The sequence below is a fragment of the Staurois parvus genome, unplaced genomic scaffold (genome assembly GCF_062004578.1).
Source record: "Staurois parvus isolate SC_StPar_1 unplaced genomic scaffold, SC_StPar_1.0 ptg000684l, whole genome shotgun sequence".
Lineage (NCBI taxonomy): Eukaryota > Metazoa > Chordata > Amphibia > Anura > Ranidae > Staurois > Staurois parvus.
Genome location: NW_028318480.1, coordinates 2,462,181 through 2,487,920, shown reverse-complemented (window position 1 = coordinate 2,487,920; position 25,740 = coordinate 2,462,181). Strand labels below are relative to the sequence as shown.

At 45.5% G+C, this 25,740-nt stretch overlaps 1 protein-coding gene across 1 annotated transcript; it reads left to right on the top strand.

Moving 5' to 3' along the window:
* Positions 1-857: 857 nt before the first annotated feature.
* CSNK2B (casein kinase 2 beta) lies at positions 858-25,126 on the top strand. The gene is made up of 7 exons (XM_089652514.1): positions 858-1,007; positions 3,658-3,737; positions 13,763-13,865; positions 14,580-14,695; positions 18,037-18,112; positions 21,982-22,171; positions 24,852-25,126. The coding sequence occupies exons 2-7, from the start codon at positions 3,666-3,668 to the stop codon at positions 24,940-24,942; spliced, it is 648 nt and encodes a 215-aa protein (XP_089508640.1). The 5' UTR covers positions 858-1,007; positions 3,658-3,665; the 3' UTR covers positions 24,943-25,126.
* The last annotated feature ends 614 nt before the right edge of the window (positions 25,127-25,740 follow it).

The following is a 25,740-nucleotide window of genomic DNA, read 5'->3' as shown; positions in this document are numbered from 1 at the left end:
TCCTCATGTCACTACCTCCCCCCCCCCATGTCACTGCCACATCTCCTCCCCTATGTAACTGCCGCTGCCCCTCCTCCCCATGTCACTGCTCCCCCCATGTCACTAACAAACCTCCTCCCCTATGTAACTGCCACTGCCCCTCCCCCCATGTCACTGCCACGCCTCCTCCCCTATGTCACTGCCACTGCATCCCCCATGTCACTGCCACTGCTCCCCCCCATGTCACTGCACCGTGACATGTCACTGCCACTGTCCTCTCCATGTCACTGACACTACCCCTCCATGTCACTCACTGCAACCTCCATGTTACTGACACTGCTCACCCCCATGTCACTGCCACATCTCCTCCCCTATGTCACTGACACTGCCCCCCCATGCCACTGTTCTCCACCCATGTCACTGTCCCCCCCTCCATGTCACCGCCACTGCTTCCTCCATGTCACTTCACTGCGCCTCCCCATGTCACTGAGACTGCCCCCCCATATGTCAGACACTGCTCCCCCCCCCAGTCACTGACACTGTCCCATGATCCCAGTAACTGACACTGTCAACATGGAAGGGCCATGTTACTGACACTACCCGCCATATGTCACTGCCCCCCAAGTCACTGACACTGTCCGATGCTGCCCGATGTCGCTGCAGAGAATTTGGCATGTAACAGCCCCCGCCGACCACTCGGCATGTAAGGGGTTAATAATTCTCTGTGTCCCCCGCCGATCCTGTCTGTGTCCAGCTTGGATGCAGTAGTTCTATAATCGACTAATCGTCCCTGAAACCGGAACATGCGCAGTTGCTTCAGGGGATACACATCTTCACGGCATACCTATTTTACCGCTACACCGGCCCCTCCCACATTTGCGAAAACTACCATTCCCAGCATTAAGAGCGGGTGTCTCCTAAACCCGCCTCTTCCGGGTCGCGCTTGCGCAGTGACGGGGACCGGGCCTAGTGTGTGGCGGCGGGTGAGAGCCGGGAAGATCCGCCGTGCAGACGGGAGGAGAGAACAGGTATGAGTGCTGCCAGAGCCGCCCTATTCGGGCATACTGAGACCCGACATCAGTCCTTCCTACTGACCACACTCCTCACCCCATGTCTATGCTCCCCTACACCTCACTGACCGAACTCCTCACCCCAGGTCTATGCTCCCCTACGCCCCACTGACCGCACTCCTCACCCCAGGTCTGTGCTCCCCTACGCCCCACTGACCGCACTCCTCACCCCAGGTCTGTGCTCCCCTGCGCCCCACTGACCGCACTCCTCACCCCAGGTCTGTGCTCCCCTGCGCCCCACTGACCGCACTCCTCACCCCAGGTCTGTGCTCCCCTACGCCCCACTGACCGCACTCCTCACCCCAGGTCTGTGCTCCCCTGCGCCCCACTGACCGCACTCCTCACCCCAGGTCTGTGCTCCCCTGTGCCCCACTGACCGCACTCCTCACCCCAGCTCTGTGCTCCCCTACGCCCCACTGACCGCACTCCTCACCCCAGGTCTGTGCTCCCCTGCGCCCCACTGACCGCACTCCTCACCCCAGGTCTGTGCTCGCCTGCGCCCCACTGACCGCACTCCTCACCCCAGGTCTGTGCTCGCCTGCGCCCCACTGACCGCACTCCTCACCCCAGGTCTGTGCTCGCCTGCGCCCCACTGACCGCACTCCTCACCCCAGGTCTGTGCTCGCCTGCGCCCCACTGACCGCACTCCTCACCCCAGGTCTGTGCTCGCCTGCGCCCCACTGACCGCACTCCTCACCCCAGCTCTGTGCTCCCCTACGCCCCACTGACCGCACTCCTCACCCCAGGTCTATGCTCCCCTGCGCCCCACTGACCGCACTCCTCACCCCAGGTCTGTGCTCGCCTGCGCCCCACTGACCGCACTCCTCACCCCAGGTCTGTGCTCGCCTGCGCCCCACTGACCGCACTCCTCACTCCAGGTCTGTGCTCGCCTGCGCCCCACTGACCGCACTCCTCACCCCAGGTCTGTGCTCGCCTGCGCCCCACTGACCGCACTCCTCACCCCAGGTCTGTGCTCGCCTGCGCCCCACTGACCGCACTCCTCACCCCAGGTCTGTGCTCGCCTGCGCCCCACTGACCGCACTCCTCACCCCAGGTCTGTGCTCGCCTGCGCCCCACTGACCGCACTCCTCACCCCAGGTCTGTGCTCCCCTACGCCCCACTGACCGCACTCCTCACCCCTGGGCTGTGCTCCCCTACGCCCCACTGACCGCACTCCTCACCCCATGTCTGTGCACCCCTACGCCTCACTGACCGCACTTCTCACCCCATGTCTGTGCACCCCTACGCCTCACTGACCGCACTTCTCACCCCATGTCTGTGCACCCCTACGCCCCACCGACCGCACTCCTCACCCCATGTCTATGCTCCCCTACGCCCCACCGACCGCACTCCTCACCCCATGTCTATGCTCCCCTACGCCCCACCGACCGCACTCCTCACCCCAGGTCTATGCTCCCCTACGCCCCACCGACCGCACTCCTCACCCCAGGTCTGTGCTCCCCTACGTCTCACCGACCGCACTCCTCACCCCAGGTCTGTGCTCCCCTACGCCTCACCGACCGCACTCCATATCGCATGTCAGGGCTCATCCACACCTCACAATCCTATACTCCACTGACCATATCTACTGCACTCCATATTTAGTGACTCAGGCCAGCTCCCTTTATTCCCTAGTTCTGTCACCATTTACCCCATTGCTCTTCATACTGCCCGCTTCCCCATTCCTCCACTGACCGCTGTGTTCTCCGGTGTTGGCGCCAAGTGTCGTTCTTCTAACCACTTGGTTCCCCTCATTCCCAGAGTCCCAGGGAGTCACCATTTTGCTGTGTTGTCATCCTCCCACTGTTCTGCCACTTCACAGCTTTCCTCCTCCTCCAGTCATCCTTGTACTCAGTCTTTCCACATTACATCTTTTTATTCTATTCTCACTCATTGTTCCTGGGCACACCCTGTCGTTCCCCCATCCTGTCTCTCCTTTCACCTTTTCTCCCCCTGTGATTCTTTTTCTGGTCATCTCCTTCATATGGATTTCCTGTTTGTGCTGATTTACAGCAGGTAAAATACATTCTCCCCATAAACCCCCCCCCAATCTTCCTCCTTTTTCCCGGTTGCCTTCTCTCTCCATGGCCTTCCCTCCTAACATACCCTTTGCCCCCAATCTGAATCTTGTCTCTGTCTGGCGGGTTCCCTCCAGTCCCTGTCATTGCTGCCCTAAATGTTTTTTCTTGTCTTGCCTAACCTGATAGTCTTTAAAGGGTTAGTTTACCTTTACAAAAACACTGCCCATGCAGGTAAGTGGTGTCTGTAGATAAAGAAAACTGCAGGTTTGACTAAAATTTAATAATGCTTTACTATAGGTGTAGGTCATGTACATACTTCCCAAAACCTGACTGGAATACTCCCAGGTTGTTACTAAGTGAGGCCTAGTCTTTACTGTACACCTCCTCCATCATATGCCTCACTTAGCAATGTTCTGGGAGTATTCCTGTCTGCCTTTGACGGGTATGTAAATGGCCTACACCTATAGCAAGGCCATTATTCAACTTTGATCAGAGCTGCACAGTTTGTTTTTATCTACAGACATTACTTATTTACATAGGCAATGTTTTGGTAAACATGAACTAACCCTTTGTCTTTTGATCTGCAGCCTTTAAGATGAGTAGTTCAGAAGAGGTGTCCTGGATCAGCTGGTTCTGTGGATTAAGAGGCAATGAATTCTTCTGTGAGGTGAGCAATCCTAGCTTTCTATCCCGTAGAGATGGGTAAAGTTTTCCAGGTTTACTGTCTCTTTACCTAGTTTCCTTGGGCCAAAGTGGCCTAAGCAAATTATTTTCTACAATAACAGGTGCACCTGCTGGGTGCTTCAGCTACATAGAGTATACGGACTTGTGTTCCGACAGTGGGTTGAGAACTTCCTGTCTTCCACCCGGAACAAAATAGTCGGGTTGAACATCACTCATAGGCAGCTTTGTTTTCTCTGAATGAATACAGTTTCTTTTGATTGGCTGAGATGGAGAGGTGGTTAGTTGATGTCACAAGTTCTGACGCCAATACAAACTGTTCCATTTGTGAAACAAGAAGTTCTCGACCCACTCCCGGAACTTGGTATACTGTATATAGCTTAACCTACATGCAGCTTATACAGAGTGCCCAGTGGGCACACTTGTTAATGTAGAAAATAGTACGTTTGGGCCAGATTGCTAAACCAAACGTATTTTTTGCTTTGGATGCAGTAGGGAAAGAGTAGAACCCCAGTCATGTTTTTATTGCTGTCTGGGCCCTCCATAAGCAGATTTGTGCTTTCTCCTGATGACCATTGTTACCCAAACAGAAAATAATGGGGAAAATAAACATTTGAGTTGTCATCAGCACAGGAATTTAGGAGAAATCTTCCAAAGGGGCACTTGTTCTGGTGACACCTATGGGGGATTTCGCTCAGTTTAGAAATGTTTCCTGTCACTTCCTGCTGTGTTGACAGAAATTAAAGGGATATCTCCCCAATGGGCCACAGATTGCAAAAAAAAAAAAAAACTTACAGGGATTGTACACACATGCGTGGTCTTTTCATTCCTTTTTTTTTTTATTTTAATCGCAAGAGTGTGCAAATTCTCTGTTGATATGTTGCCTCCTGGGAATATGTAACATGGGTACAGGCGTGTGGAATTTTTTTTAAAAAACTACTTGTCCAGGGACTAAATCGGGGCCCCAATCTGCTTGTCCCCCATGACAATCTACTTGTCCTGATAAAAAAAAAAAAAAATTTCTTTTTAACCAAAACCGTATTTAAATCAAAGGTGTCTGGGGCTTTTAAAAACAAAAGGGGCGTTATTATTATTATACAGGATTTATATAGCGCCATGCTTTATTGCGACTTAAACATGTAATATTTTTATCATTGCACGGTTTATCTCCTCCTCCCCTCCCTGCCTGTCTCCAGCACCGCACCCGGGGACTAGCAGGGAGGAGAGACCTTGCTGTGTAGTGAGCACCAATTGGCTGCTCGTCAGGAAAGAGGGGGGGGGTTCAGGGCTTATACTTTATCCCTTTCGCTGCCAGAGCCGTTTTTGCATTTTCGCTGCCAGAGCCATTTTTGCGTCTTTTGCACACGTTTAAAAAATAATTTTAGGCCTGAAGATTACATAAAACCCCCAAACATTATATATTTTCTGAAAGCAGAGGCCCTAGAGAATAAAACTGTGGTAGTTCCAGTTTTTTGTCGCATGATTTTACCACATAATTTTAGTAAAAAACACAAGTAAGTTAATTTTAGGGCACAAAAAAAGCAATAAATTACCCTATTTTTTTGTAATCTATAAAAGATGAGATTGCACCAAGTAAATAGATATCCAACTTGTCAAACCTTAAATTTGTGCGTGTTAGTGAAATGGCGACAAACTTCAGTACCTTATATTTCCTATAGGTCGACACTTATACAAAGCTCCTTATAGGTCACCAGTATAGTGTACAGAGGAGGTCTGGTGCAAGAATTATCGCTCTCATCCTGGCGTGCGCGTCGATATGTGACATGAGTATTGCAATTGACGGTTTCATGCGTAGGCGCCCCAGCGTTTGTGCTTTTATGTTTGTGTGTATATGTGGGGGCCTCAATATTTTTTTTGGGGGGATGGTATGTGCTTGGGTGTAACTTTCATTTTTTAAAATAAAAAAAAAGTTTTTTTCTTTTCACTTTTTTTTGCATGTCTCCCCTCTGCTCCACTGAATGTAATGTGCACATCTGCACCATATTACATTCATTCCTGGGATTGTATTGCAATCCCTTATTGGGGACCCGGAAGTGACATCATAACGTCACTTCCGGGTCAGCACAAGAAGGGGAAGGGAGCGGACTTGTCCGCTCTTCTCCCTCCCCTCTAGCCGACGGCGAGCCGTGCCCGCAGATGGGCAAGCGGAGCCCGGGAAACCTCATGGTGGGGGTGCGGACAGGCTGGCAATGTGTGAAAGCAATCAGCGGCAGCGCTGCTGCCAATTGCTTCACCTGACAGGTGAGCCCACTACTTGCCCACAGCAGGGCTAAATGTAGAAAGAAGCTACCTGCCTGGAACTACATGTCCCAGGCGTCGGGCGATAGGAATCCAACATCCCTGTGGTTCTCTCAGGAGGCTCACACTTGCCTAGGCGAGAACCAAGGAAGAGACAGATGCAGAAAAATAAGTATAGGCAAAAAAGGAAAGCACTTTTTTTAATATTGGGGATAGGGATAATTTGAATGGGGCATAATGTTTTTTTCCAATTTATACACTCCCTATGATATCCAAAATAGAGAATAAAAAGGTTTTGGCTTTTTATATACTTTATATAAATATAGAACCAGCGCCACAGTTTTAAAGAGCATCTGAAGGCGAAACCTTTTTCTTGGGAAAGATGAGTACCCATGTGAGGTTTTTCTTGTAGTCTGTGCCTCCTTGGAAGAAAGATACATGTGGTCTGTTTGACCTGATGACTGATGGCACTGGGACACATTGTGATGGTAAAACAAGCATCTTACAGCTGTCCTCAGAGCCAGAGGAGAGAGGAAATACTTTGATGGGCACACTGCTTTTAGTGACAGCTCTCTAACAGGGCATTTCCTCACATATTTGAGAGATTTCCCATCACTTTGTCTTCAGAACAGGAAGTGAAGGGAAATCTCTCCAGTGGGACATAGATCAAAAAAAAAAACTTTAATATAATAAACTCTCTGGAAAGATTGTTGCAAAATCAACATACAGAATGCGAAATGAATAGGAGAAAGAGCCTCCCTGAGTACAGAGAGGTACTTAACACGCAGGGCTCTCATAGGAGTCCAGCACATGGGCGCAGTATGCTGGTACGGGACTCAAAACAGGGATCTCAATCAGCACAACTAACCTGAAGAGGACAGATTAGATGAGAGAAAAGAAAGGAGCGAAGAGAAAGGAGACAAACATACATACACAAAAAAAAGGGGGATTCCAGGGGGACCGCGGCAGAGAAATTAAAAATGTAAAAATAAGCTGATATATAAGTTTTATATCGACAAGAGGGACTGGTCGAATCTTGACGGTTGAGCTATATCAAGCCAAGGACGCCATGTCTGTAAAAATTTTTAATGGGTGTCTAACAGTATAGTTGTCAACTTTTCGTTGACCATTATAAAGTTCATCCAGTTTTTGACAGCCTCGAAGCTGAGGAGGGGAGTCTTCCAAGCTCTCGCAATCGTCAGCTTGGTGGCCATGAACAAGTGCGATGCCAGCCGCCGTTCAGGGTGAAGTAGGCCCACTAATGGTTTAAATAACAGCGCTTCGTACGGGATGCGTTTAATGTCTGTGTGAAACATAGTGTGGGGAAGGGCGTAAACTCTAATCCACAATCTGCACACCTTGGGGCAAGTCCACCAAATATGAACCATGGTACCTATCTGCTGGCAACCTCGAAAGCAAGTCGGGGAATATGTGGGAATAAAATGAGCCAGACGAGCAGGCGTATAATACCATCTATAAAGAACCTTGTATGCGTTTTCTAGAATAACATTCCTAGAACATTTGAATAATTGTTGGGTCATGATCCGCCAATCCTGCTGATCTAGAGTGCCCCCAAGTTCCGACTGCCAACGCTGGTGATAACAATGGACTGGAGGAGTTCTATGAGAAATAATGGAAGAGTAGACCAGGGAAATTAAGCCTGAAGCATGGGGTCTATGTCTACATTGACTTTCAAAGTGGGTCAACCTGTAGGGTCCCGAATGTGTCTGTATTAATGTATTGATAAAGTGGTGGAGTTGAAGGTATCCAAAATGTTCCCGCAATGGGATATTGTAAGAAGAGCGCAAAGTTTCAAAGGCGAGTATCCGAGTGGGAGTTAGCATGGAATGAATATCATGGAAGCCATTTGCTTGCCACCAAGCAAACTGTCCAGGATTATCTTGACCCGGGGGAAATAATGGATTGTGTAGCAACCGTAATAACGGTAGATGAGCAGAAACGAGGCCAGCAGAATATTTAATGGAGTCCCAAAGACGGAGCGTTAATGTCAACGTCAGACTAAGGGATGTGGGTCGATGAGTAGAAGGAAGCCATGGTAAAGAAGAGAGTGGAATCTGGTGGGAGTCCATCAAGTCTACAGTAGCCCATAAAGGAAAATGGTGAGATGCATGGAGGTGGGCTAAGGGGGCAATATTGGCCGCCAAATAGTAAGACCGAAGGTTCGGGACAGATAACCCACCCTCAGTCTTACGAGCAAATAAGATTTGTTTACTGATTCTGGGTCGAGAGGAGCCCCAGATGAATGACAGAAGTTTACATTGGTGAATACGCAATATATGTGAAGGAACAGGGATTGGTAAAACTCGGAACACGTAGAATAATTTGGGAAGGTAAGTCATGCGGACCGCATTGATTCTACCGAACCATGAAAGCGGATAATGAGACCAGGAAGACAACATCTCCGTCAAGTCATTAAAAACAGTGGGGAAATTAGCCCGGTAAAGTCCTTCGTAAGTCGGAGTAAGCTTGATTCCTAACTACGGCAAGGCAGAAAGCCATTGGAAAGGGAACGAATGTTTCAGAGTCTCCAAAAGTGATGGTGAGAGGGTAATCGACATAACTTTGGACTTTGCAGGGTTAACATGGAGGCCTGAGAGAACTGCAAAGGAGTCCAATACCGCAAGTAAATTCGGCAAAGTAACCCCCGAGTTCGCAACCAATAACAATATATCGTCTGCGAACGTAGATAACTTGTGTTGGGATCCAGCTACATCTATTCCCTTAATATCAGGATGTATTCGAATGGCTTTCGTCGATGGTTTCAAAGCCAAGATAAATATGGGAGAGAGTTCCCCTGCCAATCGAAAACGTTGAAGACTCAAAACCATAATATTTGAGTTTTGCTTGAGGGGATGTATATAGCGAGGAAATCCAGCGCAAGAACAAGGGGCCAAAGCCAAAATGATGGAGGACCGGCATGAGATAAGGCCAGGACAAGGTGTCGAAGGCCTTATTAATGTCTAGAGATAGGAGCATCATTTCAATTTTGTGAGAATGGGCCAAATGTTGTAACTGTATAATACGTCTGATGGCATCTCCGGCTTGTCTGTGGGGGACGAAACCTACCTGGTCCTTCTTAATCAAGTGAGAAAGGAACGAATTCAAACGAGTGGCTAAAATCTTGGTGAGGATTTTCATGTCAATGTTAATAAGGGAAATTGGTCTGTAATTTGCCCAGGAGGAATGATCTCGATCCGGTTTGGGGATCATAACCACGTTAGCAGTCAAAGAGTCAGGGGAAAAGTTTGCACCTCCCTTCACCATGTTGAACATAGCGGCAAGGTGAGGGGCAAGCACATCAGCCAATTTTTGTAATATGAAGCCGTGTATCCATCTGGACCTGGGCGTTTGCCCATCTTCAGGTCAGCAATGCATTGCAGAACTTCCGATACTTGAATATCACGGTCCATCAGGTCCTTATGAACCTGCGTCAAGGTAGATAAGGACAAGTGAGATAGAAAGTCAGAGATAGATTGGGGATCAGCCCGTGTAGGGATCCTACACGGGCTGATCCCCAATCTATCTCTGACTATAAAGTCTGGCTAATCGATGCCGGAACTGCTCCAATGCCGCTACAGGATTACTAGTGAGAATATTCTGATGAGGGCGTAGAGAAATCGGTTTAGGACGGTGCGCGAAAGAGCGCAATCTACGTGCCAACATGGAATCTGGTTAATTTGCTTTACTATACCATTTCTGGCGTGTCCATCGCAAAGAGCGCTCAGCCTCATCAGTCAAACAGAGATCTATTTCCAGGCGAGCTTGATCTAACAACCTACGGTTCGATAGGGTTGGTACCTGCTTAAATTGAGTCGACGCGGAAGCTAACTTTGATTCCAGTTGACTCTGCTTATGTTGTCTATCCCTTTTCTGCCTCAAAGCTATCTGAATAATATGACCCCGTAGAACAGCCTTGTAAGCTTCCCACAACGTCACCGAAGAAGAGACAGAACCCGAGTTTAGCTGAAAATATTCTTGGGATTTACGCACTAGTTCCGCCTGGATCTTCAGTGAAAGTAGAATCATTCATAATCCAAGAGGAGTAGGATGGCTTACAGAGGAGAGATCAACAAACCACCAGAATGGGGTCATGATCGGACCATGGAACCGTGAGGATAGAGACTGAGTGTACTAAGGGAAGATGTTTGCGCAACACAAAAGCATGGTCAATTCTTGAATGAGAATGATGAGAGTAGTAAGTATAATCTTTTCCCCGGGGGTGGAATTCACGCCATAGATCTACCAGGTCATGGGTACTTAACGCACGGGTGTAGGATTTGGCTGTCGTGGAATAAGTAGAATTTTCTGCAGGGTATTTATCTAGGGATGGATTTAATACTAAATTGGAATCTCCTGCCAGCAGAAGAGTACCCCGTTGATGGATAGCCAGGAGGGAGCAGATATGTGATAGAAAAGGTCCAGGGTTAACATTGGGAGCATAATAGGTCAGTATTGTAACATCAATACCCTGAATCGTGCCCTGTAATAATAGATACCTGCCGCTTGGATCAGCTATACGCTTCACACAAACAAATGGGGTTTTGCAATGAAAAGCAACAAGGACTCCCCTTTGTTTAGCAGGGCCAGTAGCCTGAAAAACCTGATGGTAGCGTGCATCGAAATATCTAGGGGCAGAGGTATTTGAAAAATGAGTTTCCTGCAGACAAGCAATGTCAACATGGCAAGCCCGGAGAAACCTAAATATCTTTACCCGTTTTTGCGGGGAGTTCATGCCCTGAACATTTAAGGATAACCAGTTTAGCGACATGGCAATCGGAAGGGAACAAGATCATCTCCGCCACGATCCCCGAGAACCCTGAAATTTTTTTTATAAAAACACACATGACAAAAAACAGGAAAAAAGGAAGAAAACAAGAAACCATCTGGTATACGAGCAGTATTCACATGAAACCGTAAGATTAGCACAAACATCTTAATAATCCACTGTAGGTGAAATACCCACAAAAAGGCTGGCTAGCGGGCAGGACACCAATCCAGTCCACTAACCAGCTGGTAGGGGGACACCATAGTCCACCGGAACTACTCGACTCAATTAGGGCAAGAAAATACTGCACAAACAATTTAGGCTACTAAACCCAGGAACAAGTGACTTGTAGATAGTTAGCAAGGCAATAGGAAACTCAGTAGGCTAGAACTGCAAAAATGAAGAAGCTCCAAAACAGCGGGAGGGGTGAAGCCGCTCACGGGACCTCCCAGTGAGCCGATTCACATCCGCGGCCTGAGATCCGCCGCCGAATCCGCCCATCAACTATGACCTAAGTAGAAGCATCTACACAGAACTAACATGGTTATTTAGGCACAAACCTCTGTGGAGAAAGTGCAACAAGGCATAACTGCATAGGAACACATATGGGCGATGTCACCCGCATCTCAAAGGGTAAGAAAAAAAAAAACGTGAAAAACCCATTTGGGCACAGAATGTCAAGTTGCAGAAACCTCCTGGAAACGCTGGGCCTGTAGAGATCTGAGAGCCACCCTGACCTGGAGGGGAAGACGTACGTGAAGACTGGGAACTCCGAGGGCGTGTAGAAGCTGTAGCCTCCTCGTTCAGGGGGTGAGGTAACTCCAATTTCAGTTCCTGAAAATGGCGGCAAAGATCTGCTGGTGAAGAAGCTTGGAATTGACGACCTTGGAAGGAGGAGAGCTTGAAAGGAAATCCCCATCTGTACTTAATATCAGCTGATTGTAAAATCTGGAGGTAGGATCTCAGGGTACGACGTTTGGCAATCGTGACTGGAGACAAGTCTGCAAACAGCTGAACAGAGTGACCCTGGAATTCCAAAGCCGGACGATTCCAAGCCGCCTGTAGTAGACGTTCTTTAGTACGGTAAAAGTGGAATTTAATGATAATGTCTCTGGGAGGGCCCTCCGTGGGCTTAGGAGCTAAAGCTCTATGGACACGATCAAACTCCAGTCGTTCCAAGGGGATCTCAGGAGCCAATTCTTGGAATAGAGCGGTAGCAGTACCCTGTAGATCGGTGATTACCTCAGGGATCCCACGGATGCGGAGATTATCTCTGTGGGCTCTATTCTCAGCATCTTCCAATTTATCTTTTAAAGTGTCCAGCTCAGCATGCAGATCATCCACCTCCTGTTCATGGCCCTCCAAGACCGTAGTCGCCAGATCCATACGTTCAAGTTGATGGGCACGATGGCCCAATTCTTTTAGGCCTCTTACCAGATCAGAAGATAGTTTACGAGAGGCGATTGTAATCTCTTCTCGCACTATGGCACGGAATTTGTGTAGTAAGGCTTCAGGGTTTTGTTCAGGAGGGTCGTTCATCCCCGATGGGGAACTGCTGCTGACTATCACCATCCGACTCAGGATCCCCTGTAAGCTGGGTGTTGTCATCAGGTTCAGGAGGGCTGGGCGTCAGCTTGGTGGTATGACTATGCGGAGGGGATTGCTGCTGGGCCTGATGTTTAGGTTTGGTGCGTGGGGTACGATGCATTTTTAGGAGAAGTCCAGGTAGTTCCAAGACACCTTCAACCTATTGAAAAAGTCCAATGGGGTGCAGAAGCCCAGTTGCCGAGATGTATGCTCCGGTGGCACGGCACAGGGAGATCACTTAGACATCTTCCCCGATTACGTGTGCGTGTCCCCCGACGGAGTTGCATTCACATAAGATTCATTGCTGCAGGACACATCGAGCATCCTGCCATAGCCAAGAAATTGTAGAAAAAGTTATCGCACTGAGAAGGGAGGAATGGATATAGACTGCGAGTGTAGCTATAGGAATATCTGTTAGAAGCTGACGTACTCCCAGTTAAAGCAGGTGTAGACCCCAAGATCTCGGCATCCAGTGAAGTGCGGGGCTCTGCGGTGTTCAGGCCGAGTGGTCTGCCATTATGAAGGCTTGCCAGGGGGGACCACAGGAGCCCCTAATTCACCCTTCATGGGGAGGGGGCTGATGGAAGAAATCTCCACCCCTATCAAGGGCTGCTCCTCCACTCTGGTGGGTCTCCGGGCCCTATTTATATTTGTGTAGGCCTGGTTTGGTCCCCAGGACCGACACAGAAGCCAGGGGGGCCCCTCAGGCTATCCCACTCGCTGACCTTATTGCAGAGGTCTGTAGTGCATAGCGGCAGCGTCTCTTCCCGACCGCGGCGGCGATCCGTCCCGGTCGCGGTGTCAGGAAAGACCGCGGCTTCACACTGCGGTAGGCCGCAGGTCATCTGGCGCTCCGGATGGCCGGGGGGGGGGGACAAAACCAACCGGTACCCTCCCCCAGGTGTCAAGCAGGGACCGGAGACACCCAGGCGACCAGTCAAGGTCCGCTGTCGCCGGGATGGCAGCGGATACACTTGCAGGGCGCCGGAGCTCAGGAACAGACGTCTGCTCCAGGCGCCATCTTGGACACACCCCTACTTTACAGAGGTTTTAACTATTACTTGCATTATACAAAAATTAAAACGTTTTAGATATGCTTTTGTGTTTTCCATTCGCTACCTTTTACATCTCAGTCTTTGTTCCAAGGCATAGCCGTTTAGCCCCATCTCCTGAAGGCCAGGCTGAAAATCACTCCTTATATGATGTGTGATGCCTTCTTTGTGTTGCCAGACCCCAAGGGCATTCTGGGCTTTGTAGACTGAGCGGATAGCCCATGTTTTGTATTTTCCACATCTAGTTCTTCACATGAACCAAGGAGCTTTCACTGAACACATGTGAATTCTACTTCTATACCTTTTTTTGTTTTTTTTTTCTTACAGGTAGATGAAGATTACATTCAAGATAAATTCAACTTGACTGGACTGAATGAACAGGTTCCACATTATAGACAGGCACTGGATATGATTCTGGATCTAGAGCCTGGTCAGTGTGCATGTTCGTACTAGAACCTGGATATAAAAACTGTGTTCTTTGTGACCTGAAAATGTATTAATTATACAGAAGCAGATGTTATGCATGAGCAGTATAAATGGTCACATGCTTTCTCCATACATGAGAGTGCCAGGTATTCTCGATGGGCTGCAAAAGGAGGAGCTGTGCCCTGGTGCGCCGGTAAGGTAAATACATGGAGGAAGGGCCTTTTCCAGAGACCCTCTCTGCCTTGCCTTACATGTAAGGTGACAGTGGGGTTGATTTACTAAAGCTGGAGAGTGCAAAATCTGGTGCAGCTATGCATTGTAGCCAATCAGCTTCTAACTTCAGCTTGTTCAATTAAGCTTTGAAAAAAAAAAAACTGAAAGCTGATTGGTTTCTATGCAGAGCTGCACCAGATTTTGCACTCTTCAGTTTTAGTAAATCGACCCCAAGTTGTCTCTAAGTGGGCTTCTCTTAAGCATGCTTAGTGTTAATGCTGTTGTGTAAAACTTTTTAGAGTGTTTTTATTAAATCTGTTATGTTCACTCTAGATTTTGTAGACTTATCAGGCCTATGGTGAAGCTGTTGATGCCCCAGTCCAAGCATTGGTTTTATCTGCTATCACATACATTGCTGAACCGCAGGCTGAATGTATGGTGTAAGGCCACGCATCCTAAGAACCAAAAAAAAAATGTATTTTGCTCTTGTATTGTCCTTTTTCAGATGAGGAACTAGAAGATAATCCCAATCAGAGTGATCTCATTGAACAAGCTGCAGAGATGCTTTATGGGCTGATCCACGCTCGCTATATATTGACTAACCGCGGTATTGCCCAAATGGTGAGAAATCTGTACATGTGGAGATGATTTATTTTGTTAGAAAGTGAGGGTATATTCACACCAGATGCGATGGGACTGCATTGGATGGTTATTTCAGCATAGTCCTACTGCATGAACAAGGCAAAATGTCTTCTATATGCCCGGTTCATACCACTGCTTTGTGGTGGTGTGTGGGGACAGTGTGTTGATAAGCAATCCACTGTCGGCAATTTAACTTTAAGAGATATGAGATTTCTTTGTGACATCTCAGTAAAGTTTGCTAAAAACAAAATAAAAACCGTGTGATCCATCAAGCTCAGCACATCTTCGCTGTGCTAGATCACACTGCACACCAGCTGCTGCGCTGCAATGCCCACAGATGCATTCCTTAGCTTCTCTTTGCGCTCCACTTACCCCCCCCAATTCAGCTGTTGAGAGTGAAAGGAAAGCCCCATGTGAGCTATACTTTGCTGGAGACTAAGCTTACACTGTGCCATGAACTTCTCACATGAGGCATTAACCCTACGTATAACAGCAGATTGGCATAATAGAAGGCCCTGATTTTTGGATCTTCAAAATATGTAACTGTTTATGTAAATGTCTGTACATGCCTGGTTGGATGTTTGAAAGCTAGTGGAATGACATTTTAGAGAACCTCAGCTGTTGGGGCATTCCGGAACAGGTTCAGAGGGAGTCTTTGGTGATTGGTATCATTTGTTTCAGCTGACAGCCATGGCTTGTTTGTTTTTTTGGGGTTTTTTTTAAGTAAAAGTGACCCTCTTTTGCTGCTCTGTGAAGCAGCCAACTCCCCCACCTGCCCCCTTTCTCAATAAATGCAAAGCATTCGCTGAATGAGGTGGAAATTGAGATGTCAATGCCCCATCCTCTCAATCTAATCCAGCTACATAGAGATTTGCATTTGCTGAGAAAAATGCAATGCATTCTGTGAATAGCGGCTATGTCCTGCATGAAACCCCCCCCCCCCCCCCGTAATTACTATGCAGAAGGGAAGCCCGCTCAGTACAGTACCTGTAAGACTGTGGCCGTCACTGTAAATTACAGCTTCCACAGAGGCCATTCAGTTATTATATGTGCATGCTTACGTTGTGCTGCGCTGGCCTGGGGTAATTACACAAAATATATTATCCCTGGAGTTTAGGTTTAAAGCCCAGTTGCAGCTCCTAGAAAAAAATTAACCGTGTAATTCTGGGTTCTGAATGCAATTTGACAGTATAGACCTGCTAAAAGCATACAGAAACATGAGTGCACACTCTGCTCCTTCTGCTAACAGTATCATGCCCTCCTTGCAGAGCTTGCATGTTTCTAGATCATGGCTGGGAATACTCTGTCTACAGAGACCAATAACAGAGTCCTGCTAAATGATTTTCTTCAGTCAATAGTTTCCCATCAAGCACTTGTTCTGGTTTTTCTATACTAATGGCTGCTGATTTGATGTATTGAAATGCCTTCTAGGAATGCTTTTTGGGAAAGTCTCCCATACACTTAACTAATATACACATAATTTCTGTATGTATGCAAAAAAAGCACACCGGTAATTTCTCTAAGCACTGCTTATTTATAATACAATAGTCATAGCAACCAAACACACACTGCATTAAAGTAATGCATTTGTTTTTAACAGGTTCACCTGTTCATGGCAAAAACTGCACATGACCCTATTTTTTTGGGAAGGCAACACTCTACCAAGTGTTGTGGTGTGCTACAGCACAGGTCCATTGTAAAATTTAGTGGCACCCCAGCATGCCGACCCAGTAGTGGTAACCGCTCCTTACTGGTTTCTGTAGTCAAATTAGTGGAAGATCACTTCTGATTACTTTCCTTCACATCTCCCTTGAGTTATGTGGGGTGACTGTTCCAGAACAGGACTTATGCTGAATGTGCTTTTGCCCAATGTTTAGCTTGTCTGCACTGGATCAATGCTTCTTTACACGTCACGGCTAGAACACCCGCTGTCTGGGTTTGTTGTGCAGTAGGATGCCATTATATCCTTGTACTGTATGTACAATAAACTCCAGTACTTATTGTACTGTATGTACAATAAACATTGTGTGTGGTGGTTTGTTTTTTGTTTTTTTCTGTAATGCAAATACCAGTGTCCACAAAACTCCAGTCCAAACAACTTTTTTTTTTTTTTTTTTTGGAGCAGTTTTTGATTCATACATTTCTTTGGAAAGGTTGCTAATATTCAGACTATCTGATCCAAACAAGCAACTTGGATGAATTGTCTGAGCTAGTCCTCCTTTAATGTCAGAGGAAAGGAAGGCAAGTCTGAGATCACCCCCACCATTTACATCTGTGACACGCTCAGAACAAGGAATAAAGCCCCCAAAAACCTCCTAATTTTATTTATTTTACTTGTATGGCTACTGAAGCTCTGGATACTCATGAATAAAGTTACAGTGGGGTTGTGTTGTCAGAGAATCTGTTCTTATCCACGTCAGTACTAGCCTGTTATACCTCTTTATTACCAGGCCATTTTTTAGTTTTCATTGCTGTGATAATTTGACAATTACTTGGTCAAACCCCATTCCCAAGTTAATTGTATCATTTCTTGAGATAGCTTTCCTTTTGGTGGCATTTAATAACCACTGAATTTATTTTTTACTATATAAGGGAAAAGACAGAACATTTTGAAAAAAATGCTTCCCTTACAATTTGTTATAAAATATATCCAGAATTATAAAAATGTCAGGACATGTGAAAACCCCTAAGATTGGCTCTTTTTGGGATGTAGATACCCCAAGGTGATCTTATTTTTGGAAATGGAGAAACATCTGGTATTGGGGAGGGGGTGTGTGTGCTAAAGCAAGGAGCCTTGCAGTGGTGCACTAGATACATTAAATGTACCTTTGATTCACAGAGGGAAGAAGGAGGTACATGATATTGGCTTAAAGAATCAGAAGAACTAACGTTGCAACAGAGTTGTAACGTTAGTTCTTCTGATTCTTTAAGCCAATATCATGTGACAATATTGTGTCTGGTCATGTGATCAGCATCTTAATTAACTTGGTAGACCAGTTACTGTGGCAAAGGTTAGTCTTATGATGCTTTTCTTCCAGACTCGTGCATGCTAAAGATCTGAATATGGGGGATATTTGCCCTCACTTATTTTCTTGATGACACAACATAGGGCTTCCATCTTTGACTGTTTCAGTAGAACAGAGGTTCCCACCGGGAACTTTCCCGTCCTCTCTTCTTCCAGTGGATAGTTAGGGGTGAATTTCCACAGTGGAGACTCAGAAGCTTTTGCACTTGATCCAAAAATTCTATAAATAGTCAGAGATTGTAATTCCACTTTAAGAACTGTTATGACTTGCGTGTTTTGTATTCTGTCCCTGCAGTTGGAGAAGTATCAGCAGGGAGACTTTGGCTATTGTCCCCGTGTTTACTGTGAGAACCAGCCCATGCTGCCAATCGGTGAGTGCCCCTCTTTACTGATTCTCCTTCCTGTCCTTTGTGTTCTTACTTGTTTAAATCTTCGCTGCACAGGTTGTATTTAAAAGCAAACCTCTTCCCTCAGTGTCATCCCTCTAGGGCTGAATCAACGTAATCGATAATGACAATAGTTGTTAACAGTAAAAATATAATGGTAGTGAGCGCTATTATAGCAGCTGATACACTCAGGTAACCAAACAAAACCTCAAATATACAATAAATAAAGTGCGGCGCTAAGATGAATAAAGGTAAGATGACAAAGCTTGATATGAATCAGTCTATAAAAGTATAATAAATCCAGAAGTGTGCCAATATCAATCTTATATATCGGTGCTCCAGAAGAATGATAGGATTGCGCACTTACCAGAAGCGCATAGATTATGCGCATTAATGTATCCGTCTCATAAACTTCAGAGTAGTGATGTATGTATATGGCACATCCATCTGATCATGGGCAGCTCTGCAGCGAATGGATGATGTCTGCTCCAGATGTTTCCTTAAGGATCGATAGGGTCAGCCACCTGATTACAGGAATTCCCCTCCTCTGGATAATGGTAATCTTCCCAGGTTCTGCAGGCTTAAAGGCTGCTCAGGGATGAGGTAGTTAGCGGTTGGGGACACAGGAAGAGGAGTGCAGGCCGTGGAGGTGGCGGTCGTGGGGAGTGAGCAGCCTTTTAAGCCTGCAGAACCTGGGAAGATTACAGGAATTCCCCTCCTCTGGATAATGGTAATCAGGTGGCTGACCCTATCGATCCTTAAGGAAACCTCTGGAGCAGACATCATCCATTCACTGCAGAGCTGCCCATGATCAGATGGATGTGCCATATACATACATCACTACTCTGAAGTTTCTGAGACGGATACATTAATGCGCATAATCTATGCACTTCTGGTAAGCGCGCAATCCTATCATTCTTTTGGAGCACCGATATGTAAGAGATTGATATTGGCACACTTCTGGATTTATTATACTTTAATAGACTGATTCAAATCAAGCTTTATTGTCATCTTACCTTCATCTTAGCGCTGCACTTTATTATTTACAATAGTTGTCAACAATTTTCATTTATAGATCACTTGGTCAGCCAATTAGTTGGCCTGCACACAGAATGCATTATTTGTTTACATGTGCACAGTGCAGCACACATATAGCTCAGTACACTGTCTATACATGTCAATAAGTGCCTGAGAACCTGTGAATAAGTGAGAAGCAATACTTCATGGGAAATTGTAATCCTGGACAGGAGAAGGAAATTATTTAAAGTGACTCTACAGGCAGAAGGTTTTTTTTCTTTTGCCTTAAGGCGGGGGGTCCAGTCAAAATAAAAAGCATAAGTCAGCAGCAACAAAAACTGTCGCTGCTGACTTAAAAAAAATACCACTCACCTATCCCTCGATCCTGCAATGTCCTCGTACCGGCCATCCTGTGTCCCCGCCACTGGCATCTGCAGTGTGGGCACTAGGCTGTGACAGCTTGCGGGTTCGCAGCTGGGTGCCCGCTGCGCATGTGCAAGTAGCACTGTACTTTGTGAATGGTCCCATAGCCTTCTGGGACCTGTCACGCGTCCCAGAAGACTACGGGAGGGGGGGAGAGAGGACAACTTCTGCTTTCGATATCTGTGGGAGTGGGTACCCCCCTTTCCCCCCCCACTCCCTAAAGGTGTCAATCCTTAACGGGGAGCGGAACCTTAAAGTGGAACTTCCCCTTTTGGATGGAGCTCCATTTTAATGCATTAGGGTAAAAAAAATATCTGTGACCAGTTTCCCCCTTTCCCGTATATTTACCTGATTCTACCTGAGAGCACTGCTCTCTCCCTCCTCACAGGTCTCAAATGCAGCAAAGGATGGATCGGGGCAGACTCTAACTTCAATGTGTGTGCCAACAGAAGCACACAGTGCTTTGAGGGATTGAGCCCACATGACCACAGCAAACTGCTTGCTATGGGGGCATTCTGAAGGCAGGAGCAGCCAGGAGTGCCAGTGGGGGGCCAGAAGAGGATCTGTGCAATACCATTACACAGAGTAGGTAAGCATGACATATTGTTAAAAACGTCTCAGCCTTTACACCCTGGTCACATCAAAGCCAATTTTGAAATCGTGCGACTCCCAGTGAAGTCGCAAAATTTCAAAACCGAGTGACCTGCCTATTTCATTGCGATTTGCAAGACATCTGACACAGATGTCTATGCAAATGCAACAAAAGTAGTACATGTACTACTTTAGAAGTCGGAACCGCACCGGTATGACCGCTCTAATAGCGGACAATAGGGTGCGACTTGGCATACTATTTTCAAGTCGCATGCCAAGTCGCACCCAATGTGACCGGGGTGTTTAGTACTACTTTTTCACTTTAGGACTGCCCACTGTATTATTACTGTGGAGGGGTGGCCCTTTGTGCGCTGGATCATGTACATGCAGCTTTTCCTGGTAAAGGGTGCACCGCCTCCTCCCCTGCCTGATATGTGCTGTGATTTAGTACAGCAAAAGACGGTCAACAGGTCCCTACCAGTGATTTATGGCTGGGACCTGCTGATTGGCTTAGCAAATCACAGCACAGAGCCCTGTGTTTACGAACCACACAGGGCTCTGTACACTGAGCAGCGAGACAAACAGCCACATCTGTTAGTAAAAGCAGCAGACATCTCACACACTACACTTTGTTAGGCACACAGTTAACCCTTTGATTGCCCTAGATGTTAACCCTTTCCCAGCCAGTTTCATTAGTACAGTGACTAGGTACAGCATTAGCACAGATCACTGTATTAGTGTCACTATGTCAATGTCGCTCCCAGCCAGCGTCAGCTAACAGATTGCATACCACACTATCAGTCCTACTAAAAGTTGCTGATCACAGCCATTACCAGTACAGCATCCTAGCTGCATAAATTCCAGTATATGTACCATAGTTTGTAGATGCTATAACTTTTGCACAAACCAATTAATATACACTTATTTGGATTTTTTTGTTTGTTTACCAAAGACATGTAGCGGAATACATTTTGGCCTAATTTTATGAAGAAATCTAATCTGGGTAGAAAATCAATTTTTTTTTTTTTTTCCCAAAAATTTTGGTATTTTCATATAATAAATAAAAAACCATGTTGTGATCATATACCACCAAAGGAAAGCTCTATTTCTGTGAAAAAATATTTAATTTGCAGACAGTGTTGCATTAACCTGCAATTGTCAGTTAAAGTAGCTAAATAGCAAAAAAATACAGGGGGTAAAACCTTCCGGTGCTTAAGTGGTTAATATAAAAAGATTTATATTCCTCCCCAACTTGTTTTACAGAAGGCTGAGTTTTGGTTTTGAACCCAATAATAGGTGGCACAAAAAAAAAAAAAAAACATGCTGCTGCTACTAAATGTCTTAGTGACAGCAGGTACATGTAGCTTGTATCAAGCTACCTGCCTATGACATGGGAGTCTCTCATGCAAAACAGTGCTGTAGTTCTTCCAGATTCAACGTGTGTGTATATTTACCACTGCATATTCAAGAATGTTTTTGTAAAACTTTTTACATATGACCTAAATTGTACACTGCATTTTTTAAAGTTTTTATCTAATTGATTAATCAAAACAATTGGCCAACTAATTGATTGTGAAAATAATTATTAGTTGCTGATTTCATCCCTCACATGTGAACAGTAGATTAAAATTGCTGATCTAAGTGACTTTTATAGTTTAAAATATTTATGTGGATTCTCTGAAAACTGTTGATATTTATTTACAACTTTATTTAGGTAATATGTACATTACGTAGTGGTAGTCTTTGGTGCTTTTTCCATTGTTTGAAAACATCATGAAGATAAATTCCCAATAAACACCTTCTGATCACATTTTGCACCTCAGGTCTCTCCGACATTCCCGGTGAAGCTATGGTAAAGCTGTATTGCCCCAAATGTATGGACGTTTACACCCCCAAGTCCTCCCGCCATCATCACACAGATGGAGCATATTTTGGCACTGGGTTCCCTCATATGCTCTTTATGGTTCACCCAGAGTATCGACCCAAGAGACCTGCCAATCAGTTTGTTCCTAGGTAAGTTGAATATTGCCATGAGACTTGTGAGGAATGAGTTAGATCATGTGTGACTGTAGGTGAGATCTGTAAACAAGGTGGAATGGGTCTACAAAATTCAAATGAAACTACACTGTCGATTGTCATAGTGTCACCCTCACTCCAGAATGAAATGACTGGTTTTGGGTTGAGGTTTGTAAATGGACAGCTACGAGACTTCGATTCACTGCTTAAAAGCTCATGTATTGATTGCAAAGTAATAACCCACTGTCATTTCCTGAGAGTACAGCTTAATGCAGTATGTGCAAGGATGTTTCAAGCTTATATAGGCAAAAGCTCCCCTTTTTGTGATGTTCTAAACCTGTATGTTTGGTAAAACACTGCATACATTGTGCTGCATTTCAAAAAGATTTAACATTTGTACATTGCAGATTTTGCTAAATTTTGTATCGCTTCCCAAAGAAAATACAAAAAGTAACACTGTAATAGAGGACCATGATTACTTACCTCTCTGGTGGGGTGGCGAGTCTCGCTGTTGTCAAGGAACCACAGCGCTTAGCAGGGGATGCAGGTATTCAGCATTCCCAGAAGAAGTCGAATGCTGAAGCATTTTCACTCATATTCAATATTTTGTTCAAGGGATGATTCTTATGATTTTTTTTTTTTTTTTGGGTGGAATCGTAAGTCTCTTCAAATAAATTTTATTTTTAGACTTGAATAACAAAGTGAGAGTGAAAGAAAAATGGCCTGGTTGTTGCCCATGATGAATTGGGCCCCTTTCACACTAGTGCCCCACAGTGGAAGGGGACCTCTGCGGACCCTGATATAAAGGGTAACTCTGATGTTAGAGGGAACATTGCGGACTGTGATGTAAGGATGGGGGCTTTGGTGACCAGAGAGACCACCTTACATCAGAGCTCCCCCTTTACATCATGGTCCGCAGTGCCCCCCCTTACATCAGCGTTCCCCTTCACATCAAGGTCCACAGAGGTCACCCTTGCACTGTAAGGGGGAACCCTGCAGAATCTGATGTAAAGGAAAACTCTGAGGACCCTGATGTAAGGGGAGCTCTGGGGGCAAGAGATCCACCCCCCCCCCCCCCACATCACAGTCTGCAGCGTTCCACTTTACATCAGTCTACAGCATTCCCCTTTACACATATAAAATCTATAAAATCTTTTATCAAAGTCGTCTTACTGTCTTTTTTTGCGGGGGGGCACTTCAGAATTCTCTGCTTTATAGGCTCCTGAGATACAAATCTGGCCTTGGCATGAGGCATAAGTAAGCGTAGTGTATTTAGATGTCTAGCAAGGCTTTTTAATACATGAACTCCTATAAGTACTCGCTTCAGATTCATGTTTTATAGGTCCAGTTTCTCCATTGCGTTCCCATACACAGATTTGAACTTCTCTGGTTTAATATGCTGTAGTACTTGGCAAATCGATGTAGTGAGAGTTTGCATTGGTCTGCATAAACTAAACTGTTTGAGGACCGGTTTCTGCATGCATGTTTGTGATGCATTCCAGATGCCCTTTTTTCCCGTTTTTTTCATATTTTTTTTTTCTTTTTGGTCAGTGTTCAGTGTGGTTTTTTTTTTTTTTTTTTTTTTTTTTTTTTTTGTGTTCCGATGCGTTTTATATGCGTTTTTTTACCGCATTTTAGTACAGTTCTGTGCAGAACAAATGCAGCCTTGTTCTACTTTTTTCTTCTTTTTTTTTTTTTCTTTTTTTCCGCACTGAAACTGCAAGCATTGGTGTGAACCATGCCATTGAGAACCATGTAACCTACTTTTTTGTGCATTTTGGATGCAGAAAAAAAAGGCACCGGAACGCATGTAGTGTGAACCAGCCTTTAAGGATAACTGCTTTGATAGAAAGTAGAATTATCTTTTTGCCCATTAAACTGAACTATATGTCTCAATATCAGTCTGTTTCTTCAGCTCCCAAAAATTGTGGCAAAAAATCGAATGAGTTTGGAGGTGTCCATTTTACAAAAATGGGTCATTTTGGTGTGTTTGTTCTGTCATTTGATGTTTATAATAAAGTGAGGGAATTGTGTGGTTTTTTTTTTTTTTTTTTTTTTATTTTCCCCTAAAATGCTTGGGTCTTTTTCTTTTATATATTGTAAAAACCATGACTATTTGATACTGCTAAAGGATAGCTCTATATTGTATGTCTTAGGGCCAGTTCACACCACAAAAATGCACTCCAGATGCATTCCGGATATGTTTTTGCTTACAGTTCACACCACATGCAGCTCCGGTGCAGTTTGCTATGCTCCAGTATGGTTCTGTGCAGAAATAATGCAGCATGTTCTACTTTTTTCCACGCCGGAAACTGACTGCACTGGTGTGAACTAGGGCCATTGGAATACATAGAAAACATTGTGCATGCATTTTTGATGCAGAAAAAAAAACGCACTGGACTGCCCTTAGACAATATTAAATTAATGTTGGGTACAATGTTGCATGACAGAGAAATTGTCAGTCACTCTATCACAGCACTGAAAATTGGCCTGGAAAGGAAAGGGGGTTTGAAATGCTGAAGTTGAGGTAGTTCTGTTTCCACCAGTGCTGTTACATTGAAGTGGTGGTGGGCACAGAACTCCCAAGAAAGGTGAAAAACAAGATTCTAATGATTGTTGCCGCCCCCTATACAAGTTTTTCTGTTTTTTGACATTTGTTTTTAATTCCCTATTTTAGGTTATATGGCTTCAAAATCCACCCAATGGCATACCAGCTTCAGCTTCAGGCAGCCAGTAACTTCAAAAGTCCTGTGAAGACCATGCGTTGAGACCCGCTCAAGAATACGGTTTCAAGATGAGGCCTGGTGTGACCCCCTAAGCCTCATTGTAGTGCACCAGTCAATGAGCTGTCTTTTTCAGTGTATGGTTTCCCACCCCTGTTTTGATTTTAGTCCTGTTAAAAGTGTTCATATTGCCCCAAAGATGTGGGGGAATAAAGTTATATAGGATGAACCTTTTTGTAGTCTTCTGTGTCCTACGTCTGGTAAGGCTGATGTCACAATAGTCTGACTTTTTCAGCCTTCTACCTAATTGAGAAAAAAAAAACACAGCTTGCCTGCACCTTGCTGAAATACATCAGCTCGCTTGGCTACACCCAAGGATTGCCTCCTTGCTGAGTATACAGAGAATGCAATACATTCCAAAAATGCTGCTGTTCTTTTAGTGTTTGATAACTTAGGTCAAGGGTCTCCAAACTTTCTAAACAAAAGGTCCGTTTCTTGTCCTTCAAACTTTAGGGGGGCCGGACTGTGGCTAGAGGGAGTGGAAATTTTCCTGGCATCAGTGGGAGTAAACATTGCCACATCTGGTATTAGAGGGAGGAACAGTGTCCTATCATTGGGAGGAAGAGTGCCTCATTACTGCTGTCAGTGGGAGAAATGGTGCCCCATTGTTGGTGTCAGTGGGAAGAACAGTGTCCCAAGGGCCAGATAAAGGCAAGTAAAGGGCCATAGTTTGGAGACCACTGACTTAGGTGATGGGGAGGATAATCTCTATTAGGAGTTAGTGTTACTAAACCCACAGCCGTAAAATCAGTCTGTATATGCAGTAAAGCATGCTTGTTATAC

Bases quoted from the DNA above. Each gene is read 5' to 3' on its own strand.
- CSNK2B (XM_089652514.1), top strand. From the start codon at position 3,666: ATGAGTAGTTCAGAAGAGGTGTCCTGGATCAGCTGGTTCTGTGGATTA. The intron at 18,113-21,981 runs GTGAGTGCCCCT...TTTGCACCTCAG, and splicing joins CCAGCCCATGCTGCCAATCG to GTCTCTCCGACATTCCCGGT. The intron at 22,172-24,851 runs GTAAGTTGAATA...TCCCTATTTTAG, and splicing joins GCCAATCAGTTTGTTCCTAG to GTTATATGGCTTCAAAATCC.